At 43.9% G+C, this 10,000-nt stretch overlaps 1 protein-coding gene across 3 annotated transcripts in view; it reads right to left on the bottom strand.

The window, feature by feature from the left end:
* sgsm2 (small G protein signaling modulator 2) overlaps positions 1-10,000 on the bottom strand; it is a 65,128-nt gene that overhangs the window by 9,569 nt on the left and 45,559 nt on the right. For 2 of the 3 annotated variants that reach the window (XR_012928173.1, XM_076035872.1), the window contains exons 8-15: positions 9,547-9,671; positions 9,382-9,449; positions 9,016-9,179; positions 7,952-8,084; positions 6,738-6,872; positions 2,820-2,997; positions 1,830-1,894; positions 1,125-1,270 (exon numbers count right to left, since the gene is read on the bottom strand). Coding sequence is in view for 2 of the 3 variants with exons in the window: in XM_076035872.1 (XP_075891987.1) it covers positions 1,125-1,270; positions 1,830-1,894; positions 2,820-2,997; positions 6,738-6,872; positions 7,952-8,084; positions 9,016-9,179; positions 9,382-9,449; positions 9,547-9,671 (1,014 nt within the window). In the remaining variant the exon portion in view is untranslated. The remainder of the gene's footprint in view (positions 1-1,124; positions 1,271-1,829; positions 1,895-2,819; positions 2,998-6,737; positions 6,873-7,951; positions 8,085-9,015; positions 9,180-9,381; positions 9,450-9,546; positions 9,672-10,000) is intronic. The other variant, XM_076035873.1, reaches the window with a different exon arrangement.

Raw genomic sequence — 10,000 nt, forward strand, 5'->3', positions numbered from 1 at the left:
TTTTTTTTAAGTTTCACAGACTTGCCATCAGAATCTTCACCGCAGAAGTTGAATCTGTTCGGCAACACTTGCGTCACTCCATTTAAAAATAAACCAAAAAAATGAAAAAACGACTATTTTAAGCCACGGCGCCTTTGGGAGACAAACGCGGCTGAATCAGTTGCGTTCGTGCCTGCTGGTGCACGTTAACGAGCAATTAACACAGCGAAAAATAGCATTGCTGAGGTGTGACTGGTCGAGATCTCACTCGCCTTCACGTTGTGAAAGTGACAAACAAAGGGAAACAAATACACAGAGGGGGACACTGTAACAAACAGAAATCACCTAGAACAGAGGTGGGCAAACTTTCTGACTGGTGGGGGCCACATGGGTTCTAAAATGTGACAGAGGGGGCCGGAGGAGCAGCAGATGGATGGAGTGTTTTTGGTGACCCACATCATAGGAGGAAAAAATATATCATGGGATATGTAGAAAACATGTTCTTTAGTGTCTATTGATTTAGCTCTTTATTGGAATTACTCTTAAAACACTTGTAAAAAGAGATGAAAAATAGATATTACCTAGTGACTACTAGTTCAAAGCCTTACTGGCCACATATGGCCCCCGGGCCGTAGTTTGCGCCCACGCCTAATCTAGAAAGTGAGTCGGACAGACGTGTCGTCGCCAAGTCGGAGCTCCGAGCAACGCGATGCATAATGGTGCCACAAAGGTCTGAGGAAATTATGAACATTCATTCTTCTTTTCCTGAATTAAAGGGGAAAAAAAATGTAATTCAAGCAGATGCCAGACCCTTGCAATGACTTCATTCCATCCACAGCCAATTGAACATCATTTAATTTATGTGACGCAAACGCTGAATCTATTTCTTCTCAGGCAGTGAGTGGAACTGCCTTGCACTGCATTTTAGGTCCTGATAGATCAGGGTCGGTAAATTACAGACTGCCCACAGGGTGTGTTAAAATAGACGATTGCTCATTTTGAGGGATGACTATTAAAAAAAAAAAACGAAAAAAAAAAAAAAAAAACGAGACCTGCACAGTGCAGTGCAGGGTAACCACGATCTATCACCTGCAGAGGTGCGGTGAGGGCAGAGTTCAGATAGTCTCGGATATTTCGTGGCCCACCTTGCAGTCCTTCTGGTACTTGCTCCACACCTCTCTGCTGAGACCCCCGGACGCCTCGCAGGGTCTGTCTGGAGGGACGATGTTGTGGTTGACCAGAGCCGACAGGTGAGTCCGCACGGTGGACAGGTGTCGACAGTAGGCCAGCCCTGGACACAGGCAGCAGCTTCAACTTAGACCTCTCCACAGTGGCAAAAGCTTGTTCTCGAATTCTCTGTCGCGCCTCTCTTGCTTCACTGAGATATTATTTAAACCATGAACCATTGGCAGAGCCAAGAATAAACTGATCTACTCAAAAATATTAGAAAATTATATTGTGTTATATACTATTAGAGACCAACAAGCATATCTCTATAGTGAATCGGCGCATTTATGGCTATTTGAGGCACAAATTATGATTTTTATTTTACAATTGCAACACTCGTTTTAACAGCTCAATCAAAACTATTCAGTAACACTGCAGATGCAAATTTATGATCCTATAATAATTGTATTTGCAAATGTATTTCTCTAGTAGCTTTTTATGTGCGTCTGTGTTCTACAGATGCATACATTTATGGTGTATTACTCAAATCTTTATTATGCAGTGGGCACTGAAAAACATTTTTTTTTAAAACATGCATTACACCAACATATTTTGAATTTAAGTAGATGCAGCAGTCTGATCGGAATGCAGTGGAAAGAAGGGGGGGGGCACTATATACTCACATCCATAAAAAGCTCTGGACACTATCTGCCTCTTCATGTTCTGGCACAGCATCTTAAGAGGAACACTGATGGGAAAGAAATCTGTCATTACTGCGGAGCCGCGACAGGGAAACACTTTTCATTTAGAAAAAAAAAAAAAAAAAAAAACCACTTAAAAAAACAGAATACAGCAATGTGCAATTCACTAATACAGCAACTTTACAGTAACACTTCCAAGAATGAAATTATATCAGACGTGTTCTCCTGTCTTCTTTGCCTGATTCTTTAAGAGGTCGTGCACCCAGAACTGATGTTTCACTCATTTACAAGTCATCACTGTGCCTCTAATGACATTTCCAAGGGGGAGATTGCGCCACCCAATGGACCGGTTACGTAAATTAAACAGTAAAGAAAACATGTTTCCCACTGCTCCAGCAGTATTCGTAATCTAACGTTAACGCCGTGATGTCCATGAGATCAACAAGATGTTAAAGGTCCAGTGTGCAATATTTGGCTTGATTTATGATATATTTATTTCATTAGATTGGTAAAAGCTTCATATACTGCCCACCAATTAATTAATAAAAAATTTGGTTTTCTTACCCAAAGAATAGTTCTTATGTTAAGGTAGACGGGGGAACCTAGGTTTGCGTACCATCGTAGTTCACTTGCAAGTTCAGGAGGGGGAGTGAGAGTGAAAGACGCTGCAATCTAAAATGTAACCACTTGATGTCGCTGTTTCTTCTTCAAAATCAAATCTCCAAATATTACACACTTAACTTTTAAGCGTTCCCATACTTGCAGAAGTCATGTGTAAGCCGACATGTCTTTCCGAGTGCACGTGGACCAATATGTCTGCTAGACAGTTGGGTGACACCATAGTGACACAAGTTACATGGATTTAAAAAAAAGAAAAGAAAAAAAAAAGGCTTTTGTTGTGGGTAGCAAACAGGTGAAACAGGAAATTTTGGGTTGACCCATCCCCTTAAATTTGACTTTTCAGGAACGTACGTGTGGATGTCCGCAGGGTCGTGCGCGCAGGTGCAGCTGGCCAGGTAGTCGAACGACACGTTGCTGGCGGCCGTGGAGCAGGACTGGCACAGCGACTCCTGAGCGGCTACCACGTCCGCCTGTTGCCACGACAACGGGCTGCCTCCGAAACCCTGCATCTCCATCATCTCGCCGTGGTCTAAATGCAGAGACGGGAGAGAGTCTGAAACGGGCGTCCTCTCACATCGACTCGATGACGGCTCGGCTCTGGGCGTTACGGATTATGACACGGGTCCCTCAGCTCAACCATTAAAAACACATCCCTCTCGTGTATTGACCCCCCCCCCCAACCCTCTGTATTTATGACATCTAGAAGGTTAATTAAAGGTCCCATAGGATGTTGTCGAACAACAATGTGCAATCCCTATTTGACCCTGTGTTGCTTTTGCTTGCTCCACTTTAGAGGAAGTGTGTGCAATCTTTATTTTACTTTTTTTTTGGGAGGGGGGGGGCTACGTGATAGCACAGAGGGAGCGCACATCTCTTCCAGGTTGGTGACAACTACCAACTACCTACCTGGTTGGTGACTACCTACTCCCGCCCAACCCACCCTCTTCCGTATTTATGACATCAAGAGATGAGCAAATGGATGAAAAGTATTCACACCCATGTCAGACAAGAGAGCCGGGGGAGGGAGATGGGGGTGGGGGGGTGGGGGGCGGGGGGGGAATAAAGTGTTGAGAGGAAACTAAAAGTGATGGGGGGACGAATTAAAGGAGGCAGGAGGAGGAACGGTGCCTTGGAGGAGAGAGACAGGCAGAGAGGATGCAGGGGAGCCATGCCGGTTCCATTCCGTCTAGCGGGGGGAGCCAGGAGAGACAGCAGCTCAGGCCAGATCGCTCAAACAGGAGAGAGGAGGAGGAGGAGGAGGAGGAGGAGGAGGAGGCGGGAGGAGGCAACAAGAGAGGGAGGTGAAGGGGTGAGAGAAGAGAAGAGAAGGCAGGCAGGGGGTAGCGGCTGAAGCTCAGGCCATGCAGGATGCACAAAGGCAAGACGAGACGAGAGACACTGAAAGAAATCCTCTGGACTGAGGACAGCAAGAAACAAATGGACACCAGGAAAAGGGAGTACAAAAGGGGAGGAGTAAATCATAAAAGTAATAATATTAATCAAATAAAAGCAAAAACAATAATAATAATAATAATAATAATAATAATTAAAAAGTTTTGACATCAAATGCTCTTCACCTTAATTCTTCAGGTTGGAGCTGATGACCTTGTCATAAATATGGAGCTTCGCTTTGGCCTGTCCAATAAACCCCCTCTCAGCCCCTCCCATGAAAACAAATGATATTAACAAAGGATGCGGAAAAAATGAAAAATGAAAAAAGAAAAATGCTGGAGCGAGACCGACATTAGGCCTCCCTCCTCTTTACGCGTTACTTTTTTGGGACTAGTGCGTGAACGGCAGCTGTTTTGCGGCTCGGTAAACGCAGCCCTGCTCGCACACGGACTCCACGTCTCTACTACTGCGGAACCCCACAGGACCGTAATGTGAGGGGTGGGGGAGGGAGGTGGGATTTGGGGGGAGGGGGGGGTCGGTGCAGTGCGGTGGCGGGGGGGGGAAGGGGGGGGTTAGTGAAGAATTACAGTGAACAGCATCACGGCAGACGACTGCACACACAGAGGAGAGAGACAGAGACAGAGAGAGAGACAGAGAGAGAGAGAGGTCAAACAGGGGAGGAGGAGGCTGTGAGGGCAGGAAGTGTTTTTTTTTGGTTTTTTTGGAAGGCCACAAAATACTCAGAAACATACGGTTGCACAGTTGCTCTTTTAAATAAAAAGTACAAAAATCAAACAATGGAAAAGGGTGCATTAATTACATGCAAATATTGTCAAGCATGTTGCAAGTGAGAAATGAAAAGTAAAAGAAGAATCAATGTAATTAAAGGTCCCATATGATGTTCTTTAACAACAATGTGTAATCTCCACAGATTCCTTGTGTCGCTCCACTTTTGAGGAAGTGTGTGCATTTTTTTTTTTTTTTAAGCCTGACCCTTTGTGATGTCACAGAGGGAGCATATACATCTTCCAGGTTGGTGACAACTACCTCGACTTACAGCCGCCTTGCTTTTGTCCCCTTCCAAACACGTGGGAGGTCCAAGGCATGAGCTTTAGCGTGAAGCAGAAACAAAAATATGCTAAATAGTCTTTCATTTTTTTCATTAATGCTTTGACGCTGGCCAGCTGGAATCTTGAGGAAGCCAAGTGCTTCAAAATTGGTGAAATATGGGACCTTTAAAGGAGTGCACAAAGACAAAAGCACATTTGCGGGTTCTTGGCCACAGTCTTGTCAAACCCAACAGTGCAGAGTCATGCCCCAAAAAGCTACCTGACCCCGATGGCAGTAAAATATCGACACTGCAAAATCCCTGAATGCAAGCACACACACAGGCTTCAGTGAAGAGACCTGGAACGTCTGTCAGTCATGTGCAGCACTCCATTAACACAGCAGCTCACTTGACTGTGTCTTCAAAGAGGTCCACGCATCACATATTCCTGTTTACTTTATATATCTATGTGTAAACAGGAGCAGAGGACCAGCAACAAACATGAAGGGAGGGCTGTATGTACTGGACACCGGCTACAACTTGGAAGGAGATGCCTCTCTACCCACTCATTTTGTGTGGTAGCCACGAGTGTCATTGCTTCCATTTACTCATCACTTCCTCTCATTTTGTTCACAGTTCTTCACAGATAGAGTTCAAATTTGACATTAGGATTTGACGACAACACGATAATCACAATGACTTTGGGTAAAAAGACGCCGTGCAACTCTGAGTCATGGCAGATGTTGAGTTAAACATATTATGAACTTGTTATCCTGCTTTGCCCGCGTTCAAATACAGCAAACAGAACAAAAGTGACACAATTGATTCAAGAGGGAAATTCTGGACACAAAACTCATTGGCTGATATTTCACAATGGAAGCAGATTGCTGCCATTAAGTGAAAGTTTATTTTTTTTTTACATGAAATTATCACGTTTTTCATGATAACGTAATTGAAACCAAACACAATGAGGCAAGCAAAGCCACTCTACTAGGCTGTCTTATCATGTGTCTCAATCATTTATTCTTCCAACAATTACAACACCATGCATTTTAAAAAACCTCCTCAAAGTATGCATACTAATATTAATGCTCAGGATCTCACCATGTCTCAAACCAAGCTTAAACTGCAGCTTAATCGAATCATGCAAACTAGCCATAGTGTCTTGCTTACGCCTTGTTTCGTTTAGTTTCGACTGATTATCGTGAAACTTACCATATGAAACGTGAAAACTTTGACGAATTGTGATAGTTTCATGTAAAAAACATAAAAACATGAAACTTTCACAAAATTACGTGATACTGAGCCAAGCAACAAAGAAGAAGGTAGACTAGGTATCCAGGTTAGTGCTCGCAGGCCACCGTAGTTCACTGGCAAGCTCGGGAGAGGGATGGTACAGAGTCCCTAAGGGGACATAAGCAAAATCTAAAATGCAACCACTTCATGTCACCGTTTTCTCTTAAAAAACTCCAAATCTCCAAATATTACACAACTTATAACCTTTAAATGAATCGCAAATTTCCACACAAACCCTGCACTGTGACAGATTTGTTTTTTTTAATTCCCCCATTACACAAATTGGAAGAGCACAACCACATCATTAAAATAAATCTCCGGCAAACTCGGCAGACTTGACTTGCACTGCACTGTTGGGGCTCAGCCAGCAGCACACAGACAGGCAGACAGCCAGGTGGCGGGGGGGGAGGGGGATGAGATATGGCGGGGGCGTTAGGCGGGGGTCAAAGCTGGGGGAGAGGGGTGAGGTGAGGTCTCTGAGAGAGCGAGGGGGGGTGAGGGAGCTGGGTGTGTGGTGATCAGGTGATAAAAACCTTTCATGACATTAGGGTCTGTGAGGTTCCGCGAGCAGATCATTGAGATCATAGCATGGAGCCTATCTTCCTCTTCCTCGTCGTCGTCCAGCGACGGGGCGCGGCTGCCCGTGGTGTGGTGGTAGTTTATAGTGACTGCTCGGCACCGGCGGGACAACAGAGGACACAGTTAGAACAGCAATGCCACCTGACCACCGTCCGAAAAGGGGAAAAGACGCCACGGCGACACCTCGACTTCCTCATTGCATCACATGGAACAATAACTGAAGGCGGGTACACACTACAGCAGCGGTTTCCAGCTGATGGGTCTGGGAGCTGTTTTTTACCCAACATGATAGACAGTGGGCTACCATTTTAATTTTTGTGGAATACGTTTGGCTCCCGACTTCATGTTAAGGAAGAAATATGGATCTTGAGACTCCACCAAGTTGAGAACCACTGTGCTGCAGGATGATCAGGCCCGATTATTTGTCCTCATCTCCCCCTTCCAATCAGAGCCAGCAAAGGCCCGGTGTTTGCACATGACATTGTGTCAGATTTTTTTATTGTGGTGCTCGTAAAATGAATAGTGAACATTTGCTGTTGTTATTATCACTCGCAACTAGAAATCCTGTAAGTGCGCGGGGGTGCATGCACAGAGTGCAAGTTCACCTGTGACGGAGCATCAGCCAATCAAGACGAGAGCTGAGTCAGCTGACTGACGAAAGAGGAAGTAAAAACAAACGTGAAAAAGTGTCCAGCCCACATTCCCAATGTCTACATGACTTTTCCCATATCATTCCCATTTATTTATGTGTGTTTTTTTCCAAATGTAATGGGTCCAAAACAACCATCACTGCTTTTTCCGAGGGAATGTTGTCCAGAGTGTCCACTGCTATTTTTAATTAAGGTATGAAAACAAATGGGATGCTGTTATTATTTACAGTACATCCTATCTGTCAGCTATGAGACAAAAGAGATTTGGAATATTGAGCGTGAAGAGCCTGATACTCTGCTGAAGAAGAATCAGATCAGAAGAGGGAGATCTTGTGCAGTCAGTCTGTCTTATTTTGTCATCAGGTGCGTGGCCTCTAAATCTGTATCTAATTTGTGTCTGTGTCTCATATCTGTTTGAGGAATCCCATAATGTGTGCCAGCCTTAAGCAGAGGTTCAAAAAGCAGCGGTGGTCGGCGCAGGGCGCAAAAGGAAGACGCCTTTTTCCCCCCCAACTCACTGGCGTCGTAGCGGTAACCGGGGTAAACGATGCGAAATACGTAGTCGGCAGCCGTCTGCTCTTCACCGTTCCTGTCCTGGTCGATGAGCCTGGCGGTGCTGCTCCTCTTCCTCAGCTTAGGGAACACCTTCCCCTGAGGAAAACACACAGTGTTGTTCATCATCATCATCATCATCATCATCATCATCTTTATAATGAAAAATAATAATAATAATGATGATTAGTGATGTCCGATATTGACTTTTTTACCGATATCCAATATCCCGATATTGTACAATTCCTAATTTCCGATACCGATATCAACCGATATCAACTGATACTGATATATGCGGTCGTGGAATTAACACATTATGGCTAATTTGTATTGCGATGTCCTGCTGGATGTCGTCAGTTACCAACGAGCTGCTTTGTTAGCAGCCAGCCACCACTGAAACCACTCTGCTGAAACATGCACGTCGCTTGCTGTTACGCTTCGATGCGGTTTGATGACATCATCAAGCATAGTAGAGACAAGCAAAGTAAAGTATTGTTATTTAATATTTAGTAATATTAGGAAATTCGAGGAATTCATTTTTAGGCATTTTCACGATACGGATAATTTCCGATATAAATTTTTAATTAGGCCGATAACATTGGACTTCCCTAATAATGATAATTAGGGATGCACTGATATCAGGTATCGGCTCCAATACCGAGGTTGAGTACTCAACTCGTACTTGAAAACTTATGTGCTGATACCACGACACCATGCGACACAGACATATATGTATGCAAATGAGAATTTTGTTAACTTTTGTGTTTGTACTGCAGTGAAATTTATGACAGTCCCCCCATGTTTAGAAAACGCTGAGGAATGTTGTTCAAATAACAGAACATCTGTGGGAAAATAATAATAATAATAATAATGATGATTATAAGAATAATGATAATAATAATAATAATAATAATAATAACAACAACAGTGTTATCATTATTATTATTATTATTATTATTATTAGTATTAATAATAATTACAAACAACACACTGGGCACTTTCATTTGTTCCGAGCTTCCAGTTGTCCCACCTTGCCTTTCTGGGACCACAGCGGAGGCTCCAGTTGCCCGCGCGGTAAAAGGCCAGTTTCCAAACAGGAGAGGAAGGCTAGGAGGTGACCGCCTGGAGGGAAGTGGAGCGGTGGCCGCTGGATCCCGTCCTGACTGACCAGAACCAGCGTGCCGCCACAGTCGGCTGGAACGGCGGGAAAGAGAACGTTGAGAAAGAATTAAATAAAGCAGAGGCAAGACAGCCGCTATGATAAGAGGCACGTTTAAACAGGTGCAGGCCATTATTTTGTAAAATTGCATGATTTTTAAAAAAAAAAATGAGTTAGCAGTGTTCTGTTGGTCACAGACTAGATAAGTGAGGACTGCATCATCAGCACTTTACTCACATCGCTGGTGACAGTGAATACAGACAATCTGTCGCAGGGGTACAGTCAGCGCGTAGTCCCAGTATATGCTGTCAACAGGGGATGAGGTTCGAAATTAACAGCAGCCACAAAAGTCTTTACAGTTCCAATCGTAAAAAAAATAATTGCACTTGTGTCCGCGTGTACCTCTTCTCGAGGTCGCAGTCTCCCAGCGTGCCGTTGATGAGCTGGTTCGGCGTCCACTTCAGGGTGAGGCTTTCCCCAGCCTGGTGCAGGGACAGGTAGCCGCGCAGGACTTCCATGTCTTTCTTCTACCAAGGAAGAAGGAAGGAAAAAAATAATAATTGAGACTGTTGCAATATTAAAACAATTATTCATCCACAAAAAAGGAACAAAATGTTGGCCAGGCAGTTAAACTAGCAAAAAAGTTGACAGAAAATAATGAGTGAGCGAATACAAGAACTACAAGAATTCAGATTTCTGATTTTGCCTTATTATTATTATATATGCACACACAAAAAAAACAAACAATATCTCTGGCGAATATTTAATGACTATGACTGGGATTGAGTCAAATTGTAAGGGTGTCCGAAAACTTTTTCCATGACTAGATATGCTGGAGGAAAACGTGCTGCGAGTG

This window comes from Nelusetta ayraudi, unplaced genomic scaffold (genome assembly GCF_046127955.1).
Source record: "Nelusetta ayraudi isolate G7.1 ecotype Tasmania unplaced genomic scaffold, CSIRO-AGI_Nayr_v1 ptg000048l, whole genome shotgun sequence".
NCBI lineage: Eukaryota > Metazoa > Chordata > Actinopteri > Tetraodontiformes > Monacanthidae > Nelusetta > Nelusetta ayraudi.